Here is a 22,346-nt window from a genome sequence, read left to right on the forward strand (position 1 = left end):
GAGCGCGAGTGAGAGAGGGGCAGAGAAAGAGGGAGACATAGAATCTGAAGCAGGCTTTGGGTTCTGAGCTGTCAGCACAGAGCCTGATGCGGGCTCAAACTCACGAACTGTGAGATCATGACCTTAGCTGAAGTCCGACGCCTAACTGACTGAGCCACCCAGGCGCCCCTCTTGCCTTTTCAAAAAATATATTTATTCACATGTTTTTATACTTCTTTTTTTTTTTTAATTTTTTTAACGTTTATTTATTTTTGACAGAGAGAGACAGAGCATGAGCAGGGGAGGGGCAGAGAGATAGAGGGAGACAAAGAATCTGAAGCAGGCTCCAGGTTCTGAGCTGTCAACACAGAGCCCGACATGGTGGGGCTCGAACTCACGGACCACGAGATCATGACCTGAGCTGAAGTCAGACGCTCAACCGACTGAGCCACCCAGACGCCCCACATGTTTTTATACTTCTAAGTTGATTGTTTCATGTTGTTGGTTTCTGAGCTTTATGAAAATGGTATCTTACTATATGTAGTCTTCTGTGATTGTTTTTTCTCTCAATATTCTGTTTTTATGATTCATTCATGTTTTATATGTAACTACAATTTACTTCGCATTACAGCATCCCTTTGGGTGAATATTTCTCTGTTTATCAGTCTCCTTTTGGACGTTTGGATTGTTTCAAGATTTTTTCCTATCATACACAATTTTACTACGGATATTTGTGTGTATGGTTCCGGTACACCTATTCAGGAATTTCTCTGGGCTCTATACCTAGGATGGAATTATTGAGTTAAGGATATATGAAGGTTTGCTTTACAAGATAGTGCTAAATTGTTTAACAAAATCATCCTGTCAAATTGTACTTGGATCAGCAGGATCTAAATATTCCCATTGTTCTGTCTCTTTGACAGCCTTTCTCTAATTTTTGCCTAATGGTTACAGTAATATTTTAATTTTTTTGGCCTGTGTTTGATAAATAGGAGCTGGTGCCACATTAATTCTTTTCATTTTCTTTGTGACCTGGCACAGATTAGATTGCTTTCCCCCAGTAAAATAAGTTATGTTGACATTTAGTACACCAGCCACATTTTATTTGTTAGCATTTTACTACATACTTGCTTAGTACATTATTTACTGTCATACTTATCTTTGGCACACTCATATCTATATTTGTACATGATACAATATTACAATATGTGCTTTGAAATATATACACTTTACGTTGCCTTTTTAAAAATTTGGTGTCATTAGTTACAACATGCATTTTAGAATTAATTTGCTTTTTTTTTTTTTTTTTTTAATTTAAAGCACAAATTTCCAAAAGAATAACCCAGTGCATAAGTTAACTGAAGAGGAGCTGCTGGCATTTACATCAGTGAGTAATGTCGTCCTTTCCGTTTAATTTTTTTCCTTGTATGTTTTAGGGCTTCTGATGTATTCTTGCCTCAGATTGCTCCTGTTGAAACACTGCCACTTAAGGAAGTTAAGGGGATAAAACCTCATCATTTTAGTTTCCAAACCACATCTATCTTGCTGTTGATTTAAACACAAGCATTTTCCTTTGTACTTGCTTGGATTTGAGGGCAGTGACCAAATATGTCTTGTTCATTGTTTGATCCCAGCGCCTAATAGGTGCTCAATAAATGTTGAATGAAAAAATGAAGTGACAGAACAAGAGTTTGAATCCTCACCCCAAAGCTACTATAGTATGCAACTCTTTTGTCTAAAACTGAGGGTGACGCCTGCATGGATGGGATGAGCAAGAGGACATCAGACAGTGAGGAGCAGAGCCAGGAGGGTGTAGGTTATAGAGGACAAGGAGGGAGGCAGTGTCCAGGGCACGAGGTGCTGGTCAGCCTTCCACACCGTAGAGCAGTGAGAGGCCGTGGGCACTGATAATTAGTGCATTGCTTATCTCCTGGACGAGTCCTGTGGAATATCATGTAGTCTCTCTCATTACGGGGAATTAAGGAGGGAATGGGGTATAAGAAAATAAAGCTGATAGATAAAGACCACAGTCAGAGAAGAATGTCAGTGAAAAGAAAAGATCCAGTAATAGAGATGTTTGAGGTTTTGAGATCAAAGAAGGATTTTCAAGAACAGAAAAGTCGCAGACCAAAGGGTCACTTGGTGTCTTCTTAGCTTTATGGATAAAAAGATAACGCATGTCTTTGATGAGCACAAATTACTTAAGATAATTTTTTCAAAGGCATTTTTATTATCCTAGTTAGAATCAAGTGAGAATTGTGATGTTTTTTTCTTTGTTATTTTTCAGATAAGGCAAAAATGAAGTACTTTTATCTGGTAGAAAGCTAGCTTACTTTGTATTGTCATGTACATTTTGCAAGTTACTGTTTCCTGCATAAGGTCTTGGAACTGATGGGATGTACATCCTTTGAGGCCTCTGGGGGCCTGCTTTCTTTTCTCACTTAAGCATTCTGAGAAGTCTTTGGTGTTTATGATGATAGTGTATCTATATGTAGGTAACTATGTGGAAATGTCCCTGTTTATTCACCACATATGCTATAAGGAATTTGACAAGTAAAGTGTTAAACACTTTTTTAAAAGATTTATTTAAAAATGATTCTGTGTTTCCTATTTATTTAGCTAATCTCTGTTGAATACTGAATCTATGTCAGGCATTGTGCTGGTCACTGGGGATACAGTGTCAACAAAGTCTTTCCCTCTTGGAGTTTACATCTATTTACATTCTTGTGGGGGAAATATATAATATACAAAGAGAGAAATAATATATTTAACAGATGTGCTTTGGAGACCTGTAGAGCAGGGTAAGGGAACATGAATGGCATGGGGATGGCTGTGTCAGAAAAGGTGGTGGGGAGGATCTCAGTGAGAAGGTGACGCTGAACACAGGTCCACGTGCAGTGAGGCCCAGGGAAAGGTGTGGAGGGTCTGAAATGGTGGTCAGTTTGCAGTACTGTAGGGAAGTACAGAGCTGGTGGGGACAAGTGTCTAGATGATACATGATGACTGGGACTCTTGGGTTTCTTCTGATGACTGGGGTAAACAGGATGTAACATGTGCTAGGAAGTGTTCCTGCTGGCCTTTTATGGGGAGGGGATCAGTAATAACATCCTTTGGGGGACTGGTCTTAGCAGATTAAGGTATATGTGTGACCCATAGTTATCCTAAAAAACCCACTAAAATACTCTATTTATATTCAAGCAGTTAATTTTTTTTTTTCAGCGTTTCCCTTTGGTGCAGATAAATTTCTTCCTTTTTAAAAAACTTTCCCTTTTTTATTTTCCTGTTTCTTTTCTGATTCTTCCCGTCCTCCTCCCCCACCCATTCTTGTTCCTCTCTACTGTGAAGTACTTCTGATGTAATTAACTCTGGTAACCTCTGGGGTAGGTAACTCATCTCTCCTAACTTGCAACGAGGTCATAAATTTGAATTTTATACTTTTCCCCCAGGGGCTTCACAATACATAATGTTTTTGCTCTCTTTCCTCCTCTAACTCTTCCAAGTCAGAGCTGACCTGAGGACTGATCTCTTTGGAGGAAAGCTGTTTGATTACAGTGATGCAAAGTGCCAGGCCTGACTCTTCTAAGGAGATGAGTTTTTAAATTCCAAGTGAATCTTTATTTCTTAAGAAGTAGCGTGAGGAACTTACCTGTAAGGAGGGCTTTTAGGAGCCCCAAGGATGCTTTGTGATCTGCACCACCCCTTCTTTTGTTTATCCCAAAGGAAGCATACAGAATATACTGGAAAAATCCAGATGAGCCCTTGTCAACTCATCCTTGTATTTATCAGTACTTCCTGACATCCCTTCCTTGTGCAAGATATTGAGGCAGATAATAAGATGAGTTGGAAGTGGCCCCTGGTTTCAATGAGGAATTTCATTGAAATTTATATCTTGTATAATGATATATCCTGTATATAAATATCCTTTATCTGTATTATTCTATATTACTCCAAAAGAATATTGGAGGAAAAGGGAACACTTTGAGTTGCTACCTCACTTCTGAACTCTTGAACTTCTGTCTGTGCTTTTTTCTTTCTTTTCTTTTCTTTTCTTTTCTTTTTTTTTTTAAGTTTAATTATTTTGAGAAAGAGAGAACGGGAGAGGGACAGAGAGAGAAGGAGAGAGAGAGAATCCCAAGCAGGCTCTGCACTGTGAGCACAGAGCCCGATGTTGGGCTTGAACCCATGAACTGTGAGATCATGACCTGAACCGAAACCAGGAGTCAGGTACTTAACTGACTGAGCCACCCAGGTGCCCTTTCTTTCTTTCTTTTTTTCCTTCCTTCCTTCCTTCCTTCCTTCCTTCCTTCCTTCCTTCCTTCATTTATTTCTTTTGAGAGAGAGAATGAGAGCAGGGGAAGGGCAGAGAGAGAGGGAGAAAGAGAATCCCCAGCAGGCTCCTCACTGTCAGGGCAGAGCCCAACTCAGGGCTCAAACCCACAAACCATGGGATCATGATCTGAGCCAAAATCAAAAGTCAGATACTTAACTGACACAGTCACCCAGGCACCCCTCTGTGCCTTTATTTAACACAGATCATATTTGGGCTTATAATTCTTCGTGTATTCATGTATATTCATGTATATTTTCCCTCCCACAGGACTATAAACTCTCCATTTCAGGGACTGGGCTTTGTTCTTCTCTGGGTCTTCTACAAGGTCCAGTGCAGTGCTTCCAAGCTTCATTTGTAATTGTTGCTCAGTAAATGGATGCAGAAGAAGAGAATGAATGAAATAGACTCAAACCCTGGACAGGATTTATTTGTGTCCATTACCTTGACGATTTTAGGTAGTGCTGCATGATGGTACTTGATGGGAAGGATAACCACTTGTTTCATCTTCTTCTGTGTGATGAGGGAAGTAGGGGATGTGCCTCGTCCTCAGCACTGAAAACTTGTTTTGAGGATCAAATTGGAGAATGTCCTGACAGTACCTTTGAGTAGGTAGAGCTGGTGCACCCATAGCTTTCGGGGATGAGCTGGATCACCTGATCACTGGTTTTAGGAGAGCATTTGTTTTCCAGGAATAAGAATTCCTAAGGGGATAAGACCTGCTTGAAATTGGCTGTAGATGTGGGAGAGAAGGAGGAGGGAGGAAACAGCATACTCTTTCTTGCTGGGCATCCATTTACCTTCTCTGGCAGCAGCGTGGTGGCCTGGAACTAGGGGTGTAAGCTATTGAGACTAAGAAGTGTCTTTTTGTTAACAGAAGGTCAAGAGTAGTTTAAGTCTTAATATTCCTACCAGTGGATTGTAAGCACTTGAAGGGATGGGGACCATAGTTACTGGAGATTTGTTAAATATTTATTGAATAGGGGCACCTGGGTGGCTCAGTAGGTTAAGCGTCCCACTTCGGCTCAGGTCACGATCTCGCAGTGTGTGAGTTCGAGCCCTGTGTTGGGTTCTGTGCTGACAGCTCAGAGACTGGAGCCTGCTTTGGATTCTGTGTCTCACTCTCTCTCTGACCCTCCCTCACTCAAGTTCTGTCTCTCTCTCTCTCAAAAATAAGCAGTAAGAAAAAAATTAAAACAACAAAAAAAGTACCTTCCCACAAGATGTTAATTACAAGGGTAAAAGGGTAAAAGAGAAATCTCTTTTTTGGAGACATTTTTTAGTGATTTCCTGTTGGTGCAGCATGTAGAAATACACGTGAGATAATGTTGGGAGAATGTTTTAATTCAGCAATGTCAGAAGCTTATCCTGAAAGAAATATTTTATTTTTTTAAGGTTGTCATAATGTGGTGCTGTTCCTGAGATACTCGATCCACACATTTCAGGAAAACTGAATGACTCATAGTGAAAATAACCCATATTGTTTTAGAGAGCCATTTATGTTGTATCGGCTTGATAATTTAAAATTAGCTGTTATCTACGTTATTTCCTTTCAGATGGGCCAAGTCAGTGACATTCAGTAATGCTTTTAATTTCCTTTCATTGTTGAAAATGGGAACAATTTAGTTAATTCATACAGGTGTTTCAGTTTTCATTGGCAAAAGTTTTGCTTAAGTGTGAATTGATACTGGCAGCCTGCCTTCTGACTGTCTGCCGAAGCCCCAAGGTCTCCGTAAATGAAAAAAAGAAAAGACTTTTGGAACTTACACATTATATTGTATATATTTTCTCTTTCTGCTATAAATTTTAAAGCTATTTAATAAATACTTATCTGTGAACATAGAACGGTTTGCAAACACTTTTACGTGATTGCCTGTTTTTCTTTTAGGGCATGTGTATTTCTCAATTTTTTAAGATAGGCAACACAACTTTCCGAGATAGCCATGACACCCCTGACAGTTTGTGTTAGCATTACAAGATTGCACATTCTGTATTAAGCAGTTATAGCTCAGGATTTTTTTTTTTTTTCTGGTTTGAATACTTGTCTCTCAAAATGTTACTTGTACATTTTAATAGGCATTTATTGGTAATGACTATTGTGGTGCTCTCTGGGTTATAAATGCTGTTAAAGAAGTAAGAGATAGGCCTGCTTTATTTTGTTGTATCAGTTTGTAGGTTAACTGTTATTAAACAGAGGATTCATAAATGTTTTTTGACTGGAGTTGAACTGAGTTACTTGTATATGTCCTATTTCAGGAATAGACAGAAGGACTGCTAGGATTTCAATAGGAGATTAAGGCACTTTTCTAACCACCATCTATCTACTCTGGTAACTGCTAGACTTCTTTCATCACCGTTAGCCATGGCTTAAGGTTAATACTTATTTGTGGGTTTACTTCTAGCCACATTGGAACAACTGGTACTGACCTTGAACTTTTACTGTAAGCAGCTACAAAACTGGACAAAATATATGAAGCAGCAGTGCAAAAAAGGATAAGTCATGACCAAATTGTGTTTATCTCAAGAGTGCAAAATTGGTTTAATATGAAGAAATCAATGCAAGTCATCTTATTAGTAGAGTAAAAGAGAGAAGCCAAATGATTATCTTGATAGCAGAAAAGCATTTGAAAAAAATTCAACACACTTTATTTTATATTACACAATACATACTTTATATTATAAAGTGTATGTGTATATATTATATTATATTATATTATATTATATTATATTATATTATATTATAAAAGCTTTTAGTAAACTAGAAATTGAAGGGAATTTCAACCTGGTAAAGGGCATCAATGAAGAATCTCATTATTAATATTATTATTTTCTATTTTAGAGAACATGTGGGTGGAAGAGAGGGGGAGGGAGGCTCCATGCTCAGTGTGGAGCTTGATGCAGGGATTGATCCCACAACCCTGGGATCATGACCTGAGCCAAAATCAAGAGATGGACGCTCAATTGACTGAGCCACCCAGGTGCTGCTCTAATTAAAATCATTATTGACAAAAAACAACCTTTCCTCCTTAAGATCTCCATTGAACTGGAAATCCCAACTAGTGTAATAAGACCTGAAGAAGATGCAAAAGGTATATGAATTGGAAAGGAAGATATAAAACTATCATTATGCATAGATGACACAATTATATTCATAGGAAACCCTAAAGAATTGACATGAAAGCTACTAGAAGTAATAGGCAAGGTCTCAGAATACAAGGTCAATAAAAAAAAAAAAAATCAGTGAATAATTTCTAGCAGTGAATAATTGGGAAAGACATTTTAAAACTACTTATGATAGCATAAAATATCAAAAATAAAGTGTTTTGTGATAAATTTAACTGAAATATGACTTGTATGCTAAAAATGACATAATGCTGAGAAAAAGAAGATTTAAATAAATGGAAAGATTACAATATTCATGGATTGGAAGACTCAATATGTTTGAATTGACAGGTTTCTCAAAATTGAGTTATAAATTAATAGAAATAAATTCCTAGTAGGCTTTTTCTCTTTCCAGAAATCAGCAAGTTGATTCTAAAATTTATTAGGAGGACTTCTGCTTCTGTGATGGGCAAGTAAGCTGTTTGGAGCCATCCTTCAGATAAAAAAGACAAACTGGACAAAATGCAAGAAATAAAAAAAACAGCTATCTGATGAACTTGGGAATGACTGAAGGCAGAAAGATTCTGGAGATGACTGTTTTGCTTGGAAGAAGGGAATGACATTGTGTGTTTTTCTTGTTTCTATCTTATGGCTAAATCTTGGTGTCTTAAGTGCAAGGCAGCTAAAACTCTGATAGCAATCCAGCAGTCTTTCTAAGGACAGAGATTGGGGCTACCATGGCTGCTGGACTGTGAGGGGGAACATTTCATAAAGGAGAGAGTCACAATGAAGATTCTTACATTCTTGATATAAATGTTGCCTAAGTCTGGCTTATTCTTGAGCTACACGTGTGTAGGGAATACTCTAAGCAGCTTAGCTAAGGACAGAGGAACTCAGAGGAGATTCTGAGCAGCCACACAAGAGACTATGTCTATAGGCTTAGTCAAAAGTTATGTGCTAAACACAAGACTTTTATGTGTTTAAAAAAAAATTTTTTTTTAACGTTTATTTATTATTGAGAGACAGAGCATGAGCAGGGGAGGGGCCGAGAGACAGGGAGACACAGAATCTGAAGCAGGCTCCAGGCTCTGAGCTGTCAGCACAGAGCCCGATGTGGGGCTCGAACTCACAAACCGAGAGATCATGACCTGAGCCGAAGCCGGATGCTTAACCGACTGAGCCACCTAGACACCCCAAAAAGTTTTATGTGTTATGTGTTAAAATATAAAAAGCCAACACTTTGGAACAACACAAGAAAAATCACACTCAACAGTGTAACATTCACAATATTTAGGATATCATCCAAAATTGTTCAGCAAATGAAGAATAAAGAGACCATAAGCAATTCATAAGAGACAAGATAGTCGATGGAGACTAACTCCAACATGACCTAGATGTTGGAATTAGCAGACAAGGATTAAAGAAAGATCCTTTGCGGCACCTGGGTGGCTCAGTCAATTGAGCATCTGACTCTTGATTTCGGTTCAGGTTGTGATCCCAGTGTTGTGGGATCGAGCCCCATGTTGGGCTCCATGTTCAGCAGGAAGCCTGCTTAGCATTTTCTCTCTCTCTCTCTCTCTCTCTCTCTGTCTCCTCCCCTCCCCCTGCTACCCCTCTCCTCAACTTGAGCACACTCTCTCTCTCTTTCTCTGTCTCTCTCGAAAGAAATCAAGTGAGAAAGATCCTTTAATTACACTCAGTAACATAAAGGAAAAATGTTTGTAATAGTCACAAAGAGGAATTTGTAGAGAAAAATAGAAAGTATAAAGAACCACAGGGTAATCTTAAAATTGAATTTATGTAAAATAAAATGTATGTATTTATGTAAAATAAAAATTAGTGGATGAGATTTACAATTGAATGGAGATGATACAAGAAAGGTTTAGAGAACTTGAAGATAAATCAATAGAAGCTATCCTGTGTGAAGAACCCAGAGACAAAAAAGATAAAAATAATGAATAAGGCTTCTTGGATATGTGGGACAGTATCAGAAGGTTCAACATACATGTAATTGGAGCCAGAAGAAGAGAGAAAATAGGGCAGAAAAAATTTGAAGAACTACTGGCTAAAACTTTCCTAAATGTATAAACATCGTATATTTATGAATTTGAGAAGCACAGTGAGACCTACGCAGGGTAAAACAAAGTAAATAAAGCCTATGTATGTCATAGTCAGTCTGCTAAGGTGAAACATAAAGAGAATGTCTTGATAAGAAATAGAGAAAAATGACACATTAAGTAAGGGAAAACAAAGATTTCAAAGATCTCTAACTTCTTCTCAGGAACTATAGAGGGCAGAAGACCATGGAGCAACATTTTTAAAGTGCTCTAGTGAAAAATGTATCAACCCAGAATTCTGTATTTAGTAAAAATATCTTTAAAGAATTATGGCCAAATGAAGACCTTTTTACTTTTTATTTTTTATTTTTTTCGATTTCTTAAATGTTTGCTTATTTTTGAGAGAGAGTCAGAGCATCAACGGGAGAAGGGCAGAGAAAGAAGGAGACACAGAATCCAAAGCAGGCGTCAGGCTCCAGGCTCCGAGCTGTCAGCACAGAGCCTGAAGTGGGGCTCAAACTCATGAGCCATGAGATCATGACCTGAGCTGAAGTCGGACGCTTAACCGACTGAGCCACCCAGGTGCCCCTGAAGACTTTTTTAGATAAAAGAAACCTAAGAATTCGTTGTCAGCAGGCCTGTAGTATAAAAAAATACTAAAGGAAATTCTTTAGGATGAAGTGAAAAAAAATTCATACAGAAGCTTCAGTGTTCAGAGAGAATTAAAGAACATCTGAAATGATAAAACATCTAGATAAATATAAAAGAGCATCATTTTCCTTACAATACCTTTAATATATATATATATATATTTTTTTTTTTTTTTTTCTATTTAAAACAAATTATGAAATTCTCTGTTGGTATTTTCTGAACTATGTAGAAAGCATGCAAAGGTGGATAAACAGACCTAGATGATTGTAAGTTTTCTACATTTTATGTGAAGGATTACACTATTAATTCTAAATACATTGTGGACAAGTAAAGATACTGCTATTCTAGAGCAACCACTTAAAAATGCAAAAGCATCTGGGGGGGCTTGGCTAGCCCAGTTGGTAGAGCTGGATCAAGATGTGACCCTTGATCTCAGGGTCATGAGTTTAAGCCCCATGTTGGGTGTGGAGCCTACTTAAAATTTTTTTAAAAATTATAAAAAAGTGCAAAAGCATCTAGCTAAAAATCCAATGATAAGTTAAAATGGCAATCTGAAGTATTTTTGAATAACCCAAAAAGAAGCAGGAATGGCAGTACAATAGGATAACAAATACATTCAACCATATCTATAATTATATTAAATGTTAATGGATAAATACTCCAAATAAAAGTCCGAGGTTGTGAGAATGAAAAAAAAAAAAAAAGCAACAACCAACAAGACATAACTATATGTTCTTTCTAAGAGTTGTATTTTAAATATAAAGGCTCAGGTTGAAAAAAATGGATAGAAAATATTATCCTATGCAAACATTAAGTATAAAAAGATACAATTTAGATTTGCTAAATTAATATAAAATAAAAGGGCTTTGTTATAAAGAATACTTCCAGAGACAGAGAGGGCTATTTCATAATAATAAAGGGAGAATTTTCCAAGAAGACATAATAATCATAAATGTATATGTGCCTAATAACAGCTACATGACGTCTGAAGCAAAAGTTGACAAAATTAAAGTGAGAAATAGACAATACCACAATCATCTTATTTTAACATTCCTCTCGCAGCAATTAATAGAACAGCTTGACAAAAACACTGCATAAATACATAGTTAATTTGGACAATACTATGAACTGACTGGACCTAATTGATATTTATAGAACAGTGCACTCAGAATACCTTTTTTTTTTTTTTTTTTTTTAAGTGCACATGGTATGTTCAACAAGACCATATACTGGGCCAGTAAAAAAATCTCAATAAAAAAAAATGCACATCATATGGAATGTATTCTCTAAATAACTGTTAGATATCTAGAAAAACGCCCAAGTATTTGGAAATCAAATAATTAAGCAACATAGTTAGTCTATGGATCAGTAAAGAAACCACAAAGGAAAACTATATATAAAAGTCAGTCATTGACCTCTATTTCCTTCAATTCCTTAAAGTAAAATTGTAACATTGGGGTAATGAGCAATTTTCAGCTAGGATGCTAAGTGCATGAACCATAATAGAATTGGATAGAAAGTTATATTGAACTTCATTAAAATTAAAATCTGCTCTTTGAAGGACATCATTAAGAAAATGAAAAGACAAGATTCAGACTGAGCAAATATTCACAGTACATATATCTCATAAAAGTCTTGTTTTCAGAATAAAGATCTCTTCCAACTCAATAATAATAGGATAAAGCAATGAAAAATGGAGAAGGTTTGAACCAGATCTTCCACCAAAGATACATGAATGACCAACAAGAGTATGAATGATGCTTAATACCAGTAGTCATTGGGAAAATGCATTTTAAAACCACTTTACACCACTTAAAAGACTTAATACTGTGTGGGGTAGTTGGAACTCTTATCCATTGTAGATACAGTGTAATGTAAAATGGTACAACCAGTGTGGAACACAGTTTGGCATTTTCTCATAATCATCAGTGCTACCTCTAGGTACTTACTTATGAGAAATGAAAATAAATGTCCCACAAAGACTTATCTACAAATGTTCATAGCTGTTTAATTCATAATAGCTTAAAGCTGGAAAAACCCAATGTCCATCAACAAGTGAGTGATAAACTAGAGTACATCCAGGTAAAGAATTGATACGGAGCAATGAAAAGAAATGGAATACTGATACATGCAACAGTGTGAGTGAATCTGAAAAACACGATTTTGAGTTAAAAAGCCTGATTCCATTTAGTTGGAATTCTAGAATAGATAAAACTAAATCATAATGACAGAGAATAGGTCACAGATTGATTGCCAGGGAGCTTTTTGAGCTGATGGAAATTTGTATATCTTGATTTTCATGGTTGTTGCATAGGTGTATACATTTGTGAAAACAGCAAAGTCTTGCCAAATAATGGGTTTATTTTGTTGTGCCTGTCATATGTTTCAATAAGGGAAAATGTGTAGGTGTTATTTAGAACTATAATGTTTAAGATTGATGAGTTTATTAAGATAGATTTTGACTTCAGTGTAGATAGGTCGTCAATTTCAGAACTACAACACGAAATACTCAGCCTACCTGATGTGTTAAGTGGAAAGAATGTAGGAGAACAAATTCCCAAAGGGAGGTTGCTCAGTGTTCACATTTAGTATCAATTTTACTTTTTTTTATATAAGGCAAAATCAGGGCAATTTCCCTCAAATATTTTTGGAAACTACTGTTCAAAAGAAACTCTAGGTTGCTCTTGGGGGGCTCAGTCAGTTAAGCGTCCAACTCTTGATTTCGGCTCAGGTCATGATCTCACAGTTTGTGGGATGGAGTCACGCATTGGGCTCTGCACTGACAATGCAGAGCTTGCTTGGGATTCTCTCTCTCCCTCACTCCCTGCCCCTCCCCCCTGAACGTACTGACCTGCTTTCTCAAAACTAAATAAATAAACATTAAAAAAGAAACTCCAAATTCAGGTGGAGGAATATACTGTTTAGAGCTCCACTTGTGGTACTTTTGACCGTTAGCACCTAACACAGGTCACTGATTTGTTGAGTTGAATTTTTCTCCCCTCATGATCAAGAGTCAGCAGAAACAACAAACAAACAAAACAAACAATTCATTGGGCCGGAAACTTGTGTATAAAAATAGCATACGTAATTGGCATCTTCTAAAATACGATAAGGTATTAATACATGATTTCAAGCAACTTCTCTGTTAATGGATATAAAAATAGCTAATTAGTAGAATTTAATTCTTTAAAGTCTGTAAATGCCATTCGAGTAGAATCTATATCAGGTCTGGAGATTAAACTATTGATTGTGTGGCAATCAAAGAGTTGAAGAGTATACAGGAATTCGTTGTGTGTCTTATCCTTGAAACTTCTCTGAAGAAAACAAATCTGAAAATGAAAAGTTAAAGGAAAAAACCTCTTGCACAAAACTATACAGAAAATGAGTAAGCCCATCACTGCCTTATGGCTAGTTAACCATTTCTTTTTTATTTTATTTTATTTTATTTTTTTAACATTTATTTATTTTTGAGACAGAGAGAGACAGAGCATGAACGGGGGAGGGGCAAAGAGAGAGGGAGACACAGAATCGGAAGCAGGCTCCAGGCTCTGAGCCATCAGCCCAGAGCCTGATGCGGGGCTCGAACTCACGGACCACGAGATCGTGACCTGAGCTGAAGTCGGACGCTCAACCGACTGAGCCACCCAGGCGCCCCATAGTTAACCATTTCTATTTGGAGTTGAAGATAATAAGCCAGCTCTCTGGGATATGTTCAAATAACTGTTAAACTTCTTTAAACCTGCCTCTGTCTCTTACTGGGTTTCAACCTTGTGGCTTACCCCACCTTGTCTTTAGTAGTGAAGGAAATAGGGAGGCATTAAGAAGTAAACCTAAAGATATAGATTAAAAGGGGGACTGATGGGCCAGAGATCAGAGGCTCCCATGATCAGAGATCAGTGGCAGTTGTGAGGAATGGAATTATCTGACCTAATAGTGCTTTCAGAACTTTCTACTAAGCCAAGACCCTCAGACAAGTCTGAAGGAATCCTAAATTCATGGTGTGGCTTGCATGGCAGCAGAAACCAGTTTCTTTGGAGGAAAACATCAACAGTCCCAAATTAAAACTGAGCAATGAGCTCACAGTTAAAGATCAACAGAGAAGAGAAAGCAAGCCACCATGACTGAGAGTCAACAAAGACAAGAAGCAGGCTAAAGGAAAAATTGTGGTTTTCTGATTCATAATATAGACCGGCTATGGGGATGTTGAAAGAAGTAAAGCATGTACTAATCACGAAGGTAGTCGAACAACTTCTATTCTTAGACTTTTATGATTGGAGAGGGAAAATATAACTTTTACAAGTAATTTGAAACTGAAAACCAGAATTTAAAAAATGCAACCCATGCTTATCCACATCATAGAGAGGTGATAAAACACCAGGAAGGTGTGTGTAACAGGTGTTTCAGAGGTTGCAGACTTAGAAGTATACCTAAGAAGTGCTTCCATCTCCATCAGTAGATACATGTACAGATGTTTAATAATGGTAATGTTTGTCATCCTGGCAGACAAACTGGCAACAAGCTAAATGTTTGCTGATAGGAGAAAGGATAAATAAATTGTGGTATTTTATCCTTATTCTCCTTTCTTTCTTTCTTTCTTTCTTTCTTTCTTTCTTTCTTTCTATTTTTTTTAAGTAAGCTCTATGTGGGGCTTCAATTCACAACTCTGAGATCAAGAGTTGCATGCTCTACAGACTGAGCCAGCCAAGCGCCCCCAAATTGTAATATTTTATATGACAATTGTGAAATATTATACAACAGGGAAGTGAAAATAAATTAACTATAGCTAAGCAACAATGTGGGTGGGTTTTATAAATGTAATGAAAAGTTGAAAAAAAGTCCCAGATTCACAAGTGTTTATATTATACTTTATAACTTAAACTTTAGCTACTTATAATCTTCTGTGTGTATCAAATAATAAAAACATGGTATCTAAAAATTATTTTGAGCAATGGGAAGATCATTTAAATGTTACTTGATAAAATTTTTTTTAATGTTTATTTTTTTGAGAGAGAGAGAGAGAGAGAGAGAGAGAGAGCATGAGCCAAGATGGGGACAGAGGATCTGAAGCGGGCTCTGCGCTGAGAGCAGAGAGCTTGGCATAGGGCTCAAACCCACAAACCATGAGATCATGACCAGAGCTGAAGTCAGACCTCAACCGACTGAGCCACCCAGGCGCTCCTGATAAACCATTTTCAATAATAAACAGTTCTGATTTCACTGCGTACATTTTACTTATAAAGTGAATGTTACTGTCATTCATTAGGCTAGTGTGAAACAGAATCAGTGATGATGGGGAACATTAATAGAAGATGGAAGAAAAAGACTTAAGAAAGAAAAGACCCTTAGTAGGGTTCACAGTCCCCAGAGAAGGAGAAATATATAGGACTTATAGCTAAGTTGGTAATATATTTGATATTAAGGAGTCTTGTTCAAACTCATGTCTTTGTGCTTACGCGTTTGGCCATCACTGAAGCTAGAGAAGGTTCTTAGGCTTTCTGACGTGATGAATTAACATGGTGCTTAAGGATGAAAAATTCAGCTTTAAAATAGTTTGTGTCTTGGGGCGCCTGGGTGGCTCAGTCGGTTGGGCGTCCGACTTCAGCTTCAGGTCATGATCTCGCGGTCTGTGAGTTTGAGCCCCGCATCGGGCTCTGGGCTGATGGCTCAGAGCCTGGAGCCTGCTTCCGATTCTGTGTCTCCCTCTCTCTTTGCCCCTCCCCCGTTCATGCTCTGTCTCTCTCTGTCTCAAAAATAAATAAAACATTAAAAATAAAATAAAATAAAATAGTTTGTGTCTTTTAAATAGGTCTGTTTCTCATGACAGTGTGAAAGGTGAATCTGGTAGAGCTGATGAACTGGCATCTCCAGAATGTAGAAGGTCTTTATTTATTTATTTATTTTATTTATTTATTTATTTTAACGTTTATTTATTTTTTTGGGACAGAGAGAGACAGAGCATGAACAGGGGAGGCTCCAGGCTCTGAACCTTTTTTTTTTTTAACGTTTAGGTCTTTATTTTTTGAGGCAGCCACATGACCAACAGCTTGATCTCACTCTGGTGTCTGCTTCCTATATGAAAATTTGCAGAGCAGTGAACAGAGCTTTGAGAGCAATTGTAGTAACAGGAGGTTTGGAATCTCAGGATTTGCCAAGCATGTTCCTAGATATTATGGAAGAAATCAAGGTATAAACATAAGACTTGTGTTCCTGGATTTTTTTTTTAAATTTTTCATGTTTTATTTATTTTTGAGAGAGAGAGCGCGCGCAAGTGTGAGCAGGGTAGGAGCAGAGAGAGAGGGAGACATAGCTGAAGGAGGCTCCAGGCTGTGAGCTGTCAGCACAGAGCCTGATGCGGGGCTCAAACCCATGATGTGAGATCATGACCTGAGTCGAAGTCAGATGCTCAACTAACTGAGCCACCCAGGCGCCCCAAGGAATTTTTAATCTAGCTCAGGTCAGATAAACTTATGAAAACATAATTGACAATACCAGGCAGTTTAAACTACAAACTGGTAGCACAGATAAACAAATCCCCTAACTGCTCAAAAAAAGTATTTAGGACAGAGCAAAGAAGGCTTTGTTCACTAAGGGAAGATTTGAGTCAGGCCTTGAAAGACAGCTGGGGTCTAGATGGAGTGATAGCAGGAGCAAAGGCAAGGAGATGGGAAGGGTGAATTGTACTGGGTTTGGTTAGCTGGGTTGGAAGATTTGGTTAGGGCAGTAGTGAGACCTGGGGGAAAACAGATTTGCGACAGATTTTAAATGGCCTCTGGAGTAAGGCCTGGGAATTTGGACTGTAGTTCTCCTTCTGGGGATAATTTATAAACTAAATTTAGAATTCTAAACTTACTGTCATTTGATACTGAATTTAACAATGGATGCGGTTTTGAATAGTTCATTATGGAAGGGGGAATATACTTCTTCTTTTTATAGTATTTCTTTGTTCCTTGCTTTTGTAAGGTCAGCCTGACCTGGGTAGGCACCATCTGATTTGGCTTGAGTGTAGCCAGACAATTATGGACCCACAAAGAGAATGCTGAGTAGGCTTTGATTTATGTGCAGAAAAGCAGCTATCTAAAAGCTCCTTCCTTCACATTTAAAGGAGCAGACCAGCTGGCTGTCATGTAAAGGACCCCAGTGACGTCTGGAAGAAGATTATTGGAAACATGCAGTGATAAGAATGAAAAGGAAATTTGTTTTTAATAGAAACAACACTCCAGAGTTTCTTTGAGGGTGTTACAAAACTTTCTTTGCTACTTTTCTGGGAATGATGGCAGTGTTTCACGTAGTGGGATTGTCAGCTATGTAAAATGATGCCTGTATACATAGCGTATCATAATAAGATTTACTTTTTTAGCGTGATTTAGGGTGGTATTCATTGGCTTTTTCATTTCACACTGTTAGCTGAGTTTCGTTAGGTGTTGGATTATTACAGGTCCTTTTTTAGTGTGAGTCTGAGCACCAGCCCAGGTGGTGTATCTTAAAGTGATAGGCGCCTGCTGAGGCATGCAGAACAGCCTTCCTTTTGCTCTCAAAATACCTGCTTTTCAGCACTTGCTGAAGTGGATTGATTCTCTCGCTTTTATAAAATGCTGTAACTGTAAGCAGAAGATATTACCAGAGTTGATTTCAACTTTCATAGTCATAGTAAATATTTAGAGTATGTATTACAAATTTATGATATAAGTATTAATAAGTCATGTTACTAATAAGTAATATTGTAAAGAGTACATGAAAATTATACACTTACAAAAGCTTACTGGATCAGTGAATCGCCTTTCATAGATTTTGGTCAATGAGAGTTGAGAAATGAGAGAACTTTTCTTAAAACAGCCATGCAAGTGTTATCACTCACATTTCGGTGGTTTCTGACCCTTGCCCTGAAGTGCACAAGTAGTGAGTATTCCATTTCATATACAAATGTCTGGTTGCAAATGACACAACCTTCTTCAGCAGTGTCCTAATTCGCAAAGGTCTGCTAGTTGAACATACCAAATTTCTTAAGGTTCTTTTTTGTTTGTTTGTTTGTTTTATACTGTATTTTTAGCCAGCATATGTCATACTTCCATGGGGTGATATTTCATCAAATTACTTGAATTCGTAGACTCCAAGTAAAAATAAATGGACTTAAAAAACACAGCGTATACAATTGTACGATTCCACTTACCTGAAGTACTTTGAATAGTCAAATTCACAGAAACAGAAAGTAGAGTGGTGGTTTCCAGGGGCAGAGAGTTGGGGATGTTTATTGGTACAGGGTTTCCGTTGCGAGATGAAAAGAGTCCTGGACATCAGCTGAACCACCATGCAAATGTACTTTACACATAAAAATGGTTAAGGTGCTAAGTTTTATGTTCTACGTATTTTACCACAATTTTAAAAAACATTAAAAAGAGGAAAAAAGATAGCACCTGCAATAATGTCATAGACAGGAAGTTTCAAGAAATAAATCTATCAGAAGATTTACGGGACCTCTGTACTAAAATCTGTAAAACATTATTAAGAGAAAATCAGTGAAGGCTTAACCCAATGGGGCATCTGCTATCATGGAGCACTCAGCATTTGAAAATTTCAAGTCTTCTCGAGTGGACCTATATAATGAATGTGATCCCTAACACAATCCCTGAGTTTTGATTTTTTGTGGTTTTAGTAGTTGTTGCTGTTGTTTTTTGGTTTTGTGGAATTCATGCTGACTTTAAAATTCATGTGGAAATGTAAAGGGCTAAGACTCACTAAGGCAGACATGGAGAACTGAGCTGGCATACTTACATTGCCAGATACCAAGCCCTGTTATAAAACTGTATTATCCAGATCATTGCTTACCATATGGCGGTCCTTGGACTGGCAGCATCGGCATCACCTGGGAGCTTGTTAGAAATGCAGTTTCTCCGACTCCATCTCAACCCCTTATTGAATCAGAATCTCTGGGGTTGAGGTCAGAGAGTCTGTGTTTTAACAATTTCTTTACGTTATTCTTACGCACTTCGAAGTTTGAGAAGCATTGAATTAAGACATTTTGACATAAGAAAATACGAAACAACCAGTAGAACAAATAGAGAGTCCAGAAACAGATCCATACGGACACGGTTCATCTGATTTATGACGAAGTTGGAATTGCGGTACAATGGAAACGAGTAGGCTTTTCAATAAATGGTATTAGATGATTTATATCCATATCTAAGAAAGCTGTCTTAACCCCTATATCATACTGTATATACAAAAATCAATTCCAGACTGAATTTATAAAAGTGAAAAGCAAAAATGTAAAACTTTTAGAGGAAAAAAACACAGGGGAACATCTTTGTGACCTTAGGACAAACAGTACAATCAAGCTATAACCATAAAACAAAAACGATAAATTGGACTATGTTAATATTAAGCATTTCTCTTTATCAAAAGATACCATTAATATTTGTAAAGCCCTTAGACTGGTGCCTTGCCAGCATGTTGTTTGTGTTACACGAATGTCAAGAATATAAATAATATCCTCTTCCAACAAAAAGAGTACTTGTGTTCAGGAAATATAAATAGTTAACAAATTATTAAGAAAAATTCTGACAACCCAATAGAAAAAACAAAGGACTTCAATAGGACTTAATGAAGAAGCATTAAATGGTCATTAACATAGTTAAAAGGTGCCGAACTTTATGAGTCATCGGAGAAGTGCAAATTAAAACCATAATGAAATACTACTACATACCCACCTGAATGGCTCAAACTCAGAATAGACTGTGTTGAGTGTTGTAAGGATGTGAAGCAACAAGAGCTCTCTAATATTTCTAGTAAGAGTGTGGAGGGGAATAACCTTTTAGAAGATTGGCAGGAACTGGGAAAGCTAAATGTCTTCATGCTCCATGACATAGCGATTCTACTCTTAAGTATATAGTCAGCAGAAATACTGGTGCATGTTCACCTGAAGAACATGTCTCAGAGTGTGTGAACCACACATGCTGGTAGTTCATCTAGAATGTCCATAGCACGCTTGTATCAGCCCTAAAGTGGAAACTGCATAGATGCCCATTAGTGATATGATGGTTAAATAAACTATTCATGTAATGGAATATTATGTGGCAATAACATGAATATTCTACAACTCTGTGGATGAATCTTTCACAATAATGTGGAGCAGAAGAAACCAGATCCAAAGGAATACTCTGTGATTATATTTGTATAAAGTAGAAAAGCATGCACACTGACCTCTGGGGTTACAAGTCAGGACAGTGGTTACCCTGCCAGAGGGGCAGGAGAGTGACCAGAACAGAGCACAAGGGGGACAGTAGGAATCTGGTAATGTCTCTTGATCTGAGCGCCGGTTACATATGTCTGTTCAGTCTGTGAAAATTCATTGTGCACTTATATAAATTATATAAACAATGTTTTTTTTTAACTTTTTTTTAAAGTTTATTTTTGAGAGAGAGAGAGAGAGACAAAGAGAGAGACAGAGAATCCCAAGCAGGCTCCATGCGGCAAACATGGAGCCTGACATGGCTTGATCTCACAAACCATGAGATCATGACCTGAGCTGAAATCAAGAGCCAGATGCTTAACCGACTGAGACACCCAGGCACCCCTAAAAGCAGTGCTTTAATTAATGGAAAAATTGGATTATTAGCCATTTCTTCACCACATCAAACTGAAAAAGACATGGAAAGAGTCCCATAGGGCATTGACATTCATGGTCAGATGAGTTGCAATGGTCATTCTTTGAATATTCTGAAAGAAGAGTATTTTTAAGAAAATGAATGTTAACAAAGCCCCCTTTCTCAGCACATTTTAAGCAAACTAGAATCTCTCTTATAAAAACAATTTCTTTCTGGGCCGCCTAGGTGGCTCAGTCGATTGTGTCCGGCTTTTGATTTTGGTTCAGGTCATGATCTTATGATTTCATGAGTTCGAGCCCCACACAGGCTCTATACGGAGGTGTGGAGCCTGCTTGAGATTCTCCCTCTTTCTCTGCTCCTTCCCCACTCACAATCTCTCTGTCTCTCTCAAAATAAATAAACTAAAAAATAAAAAAATAATTTCTTTCTGACTGTGAATAATTTCATTCCACTTTCTTGTGTGGATGTATTAAGTGTTTGAATCTCTCTTCCATGTAATCTATGTGAAGATAAACTATGAACTTCCAAACTTATTGTTTACATTAGTGCTTTGCTTGGGAATAATCTGATTTATTTCTTTAAACCTATCAGTGCTAGAAAAGCATTAAGATGCAGGATGACCTACTCATGACTATATGAAAAAAGTGACAGTTTCTTGCAAAAAAACTCAGAAGCATCAATCAAAGCTTATTCTCACAATACATTTTTGCCATGTATCTAGATTCTATACGTTTTTTTTTTTTTTTTTACATGTGTTTAATGTTTATTTTTGAGAGAGAGAGACAGAGACAGAGCGTGAGCAGAGGAGGAGCAGAGAGAGAGGGAGACAGAATCTGAAGCAGGCTCCAGGCTCTGAGCTGTGAGCACAGAGCCCAACGCGAGGCTCGAACTCACAAACTGAGATCATGACCTGAGCCAATGTCAGACGCTTAACCGACTTAGCCACCCAGGCGCCCGTTTTTGTTTATCTTAACAAAGACAAATAAATGTAACATTTTTGGTTGCAAGGATGTCTCTGGTACAACAGAGATAGAACAGTATGCTGTTCTAACAGTAATGTATAAGCAGTTATTTTCAACTTAATGCTGTTTAAATATTTCACCAAATATCAGGATGGATCTGCCAGGTACCCTGAAGTCTACAAGGACATGGTTTAAACGTAGAGGGACATAGATGGGTTTGTATTACTTGGGAAGAATTCTAATGAATTGAGTATCTGTGCAAGGGGAAGCTTGCTGCTGTGCACATCAGTTGTTTGCCAGTGCACATAGCTAGGCGGGATGAAGCATTTCAGACTTTAGGATAATAATATCTGTGCCTTTTTAAGGGCGAGTGGCTAAGCTGTGCATCGGCAGGCTGAGCACTACCAGAAAGCTTAGGGGAAATGATCACAGGTTAATTTGGGTTTTGAGTGATTTCCATTTTAAGGGAAATTTTAAGGGTGTTGGTGTGCTCCTTGCCTTCAGAAAGACGGCAGCTTGCTCTCCTGCAGGATGAATAAAATCCTACTGAAGAACCGTTGTCAGGGCTTCCAGATCAGTAAGGAAGAGGTAAAACTTTCACTGTGTGCCTGTGACATGATACTAACGAATTCAGTAAAGTCACAGGACACAAAATCAATCTACAGAA

The 22,346-nt window shown here is 37.6% G+C and overlaps 1 protein-coding gene across 1 annotated transcript in view; it reads left to right on the plus strand.

Moving 5' to 3' along the window:
- TTC27 (tetratricopeptide repeat domain 27) overlaps positions 1 to 22,346 on the plus strand; it is a 176,911-nt gene that overhangs the window by 39,931 nt on the left and 114,634 nt on the right. Inside the window, exon 9 of the mRNA XM_078444804.2 lies at positions 1,300 to 1,366. Coding sequence (XP_078300930.1) covers positions 1,300 to 1,366 — 67 coding nt within the window. The remainder of the gene's footprint in view (positions 1 to 1,299; positions 1,367 to 22,346) is intronic.

The sequence above is a fragment of the Panthera onca genome, chromosome A3 (assembly GCF_046562875.1).
Source record: "Panthera onca isolate mPanOnc1 chromosome A3, mPanOnc1 haplotype 2, whole genome shotgun sequence".
Lineage (NCBI taxonomy): Eukaryota > Metazoa > Chordata > Mammalia > Carnivora > Felidae > Panthera > Panthera onca.